The sequence below is a fragment of the Stegodyphus dumicola genome, chromosome 5 (assembly GCF_044657685.1).
Source record: "Stegodyphus dumicola isolate Sdum_Otavi_A_Nest chromosome 5, ASM4465768v1".
In the NCBI taxonomy this organism is placed as follows: domain Eukaryota; kingdom Metazoa; phylum Arthropoda; class Arachnida; order Araneae; family Eresidae; genus Stegodyphus; species Stegodyphus dumicola.
The window spans coordinates 194,781,875-194,783,815 of record NC_140772.1 but is presented as its reverse complement, the minus strand read 5'-3'; the positions used below and the strand labels follow the sequence as shown (position 1 = coordinate 194,783,815).

General features: G+C 32.7%; 1 protein-coding gene across 1 annotated transcript; it reads right to left on the bottom strand.

Moving 5' to 3' along the window:
* Nucleotides 1-252: 252 nt before the first annotated feature.
* Nucleotides 253-828, bottom strand: LOC146997380 (deoxynucleoside kinase-like). Its single transcript, XM_085817856.1, has one exon. It carries the CDS (start codon nucleotides 826-828, stop codon nucleotides 253-255), a length of 576 nt encoding a protein of 191 aa, XP_085673982.1.
* Between the last annotated feature and the right edge of the window lie 1,113 nt (nucleotides 829-1,941).

The window sequence follows — 1,941 nt, the reverse complement described above, 5'->3', positions numbered from 1 at the left end:
CCCTTTTAGTTTGAAAATTGATGTCTTCAATTTTTCAAAAATTGAAGACATCAATTTCGGAAGAAAAGGAGGGGTAATTTATTTTTCCAATTGCATCCAATGTAAGATAGGGTCACGGTTTGTGTTTTCAAAAAATTTGAGACATCAATTTTCAGACTAAAAGGGGGGTATTTTTTTTTCACAATGTGTCAACATTTTTCATCTTGGAATATCGTCAATATTCTAGATGTGACTTGTAAGCGACCCGTTTAATTACAGGATGGAACTAGAGAGTGACTGTAAAATTTTCCGAATATCCTTTACCATTTCATTTATACTCCTGTGTGCATCAACAAGGTAAACATTTTTTTCTTTAAGTAAAGTTTTTTTATATTGATTTTCTAATTTGGTGAGATATTCTAATGTAATATTACGTTCCTCGGATTTATTTCTCACCTTTATTCGTTTGTATGCCTCAAAACTATCGATTTGTAAATAAATATAATAATCCACATCGTACGTCAGGGATTTATATAACTCATCGTAAATGTCCATGATCGATTTATCCAATATCAATTCGCTAAAGACGTATTTTGATGTCCAGGGACAACGTTCAACAATGATAAGACCAGGTATATCTTTAAACTTTTCTTTCTGATCAAACTGAGATAATAAAACTTGAAATTGAAAAGCTTTCTGGTATTTTTGAGGTTCATCATAGAAATGAGATAAATGCGTAAATTTTTCAATGGGTTCTTCAAAACAGGGATAGTTGTTTTTTAAACGTTTCATGATACTGGATTTACCAGCTCCAATTAAACCATCTATACATACAATCATCTGCTTCATATTTTTATTTTTTGGGGAGTACGGGTAAATCTCATGAAAAGCGAGAGTACCCTTCTTGATACTAAATGTAAAAGTTTGGCTTACCTATTCCAATAGTAGAGGGTTTAAATAGGCAGACGAGAGTCCATTCCAGAAAGAATTAAATCCTATTTTGTCCATCGAGTTGGCTGGGAAAAAACTCTGAGGGCCGGAAGAAAATTTTCCTAAAAAAAAAAGAAAAAAAAATACCCCCCTTTTAGTCTGAAAATTGATGTCTTCAATTTTTCAAAAATTGAAGACATCAATTTCGGAAGAAAAGGGGGGGGGTAATTTATTTTCTAATTGCATCCAATGTAAGATAGAGTCACGGTTTGTGTTTTCAAAAAATTTGAGACATCAATTTTCAGACTAAAAGGTTTTTTTTTTTTTTTTTATATTTATCTAACTTTGAGCCTGAGAAATTTTTTTCCGGCTCTCAGGAATTTTTCCCAGCCGACTCGATGTGAATAAAACTTTACTGTTTTTTAAGAATGTTATTTAATGGATAGATTTCAACCTATCGAGTTTCGCTTGATTTCCGGCCGTGCTGTGGGCCCACCTGGATACAAGTTTTCCCCTTTTGGAATAGAATTTCCGTCAAGGTAGGCTCCTTTTCCTCTTTTTGCATTTTTCATGTCATTTCATTTGTATTACAATATACTGAAAACGGGCGTTCGAACTGATTTTTAGGCTATTTCTACACAAATGGAGCTCGATCCAAGAAAAAAATAATGTCTTTTTTTATTTTGTAGAGTGCCAATTTGTATTGGAATATACTGAAAACGGGTATTTGAGTCGGTTTTCAGTATATTTCAATACAAATGGAGCTCGATCCAAGAAAGAAATGATGTCTTTTTTTTATTTTATGGACAACGAATTTTGTATTGGAATATACTGAAAACGGATGTTCGTGTCGGTTTTCAGTATATTCTAATACAAATGAAGCTCGATCCAAGAAAAAAAATGATGTCTTTTTTTATTTTGTGGACTGCCCTATTTGTATTGGAATATACTGAAAACGGGCGTTCGAGTCGTTTTTCAGACTATTTCTATACACATTCCACTATATCAAAATGACGTCATCGTTGAGTCCAA

What these genes read in the sequence shown, in the direction of transcription:
- LOC146997380 (XM_085817856.1), bottom strand. Translation starts at nt 828, where the DNA reads ATGAAGCAGATGATTGTATGTATAGATGGTTTAATTGGAGCTGGTAAA.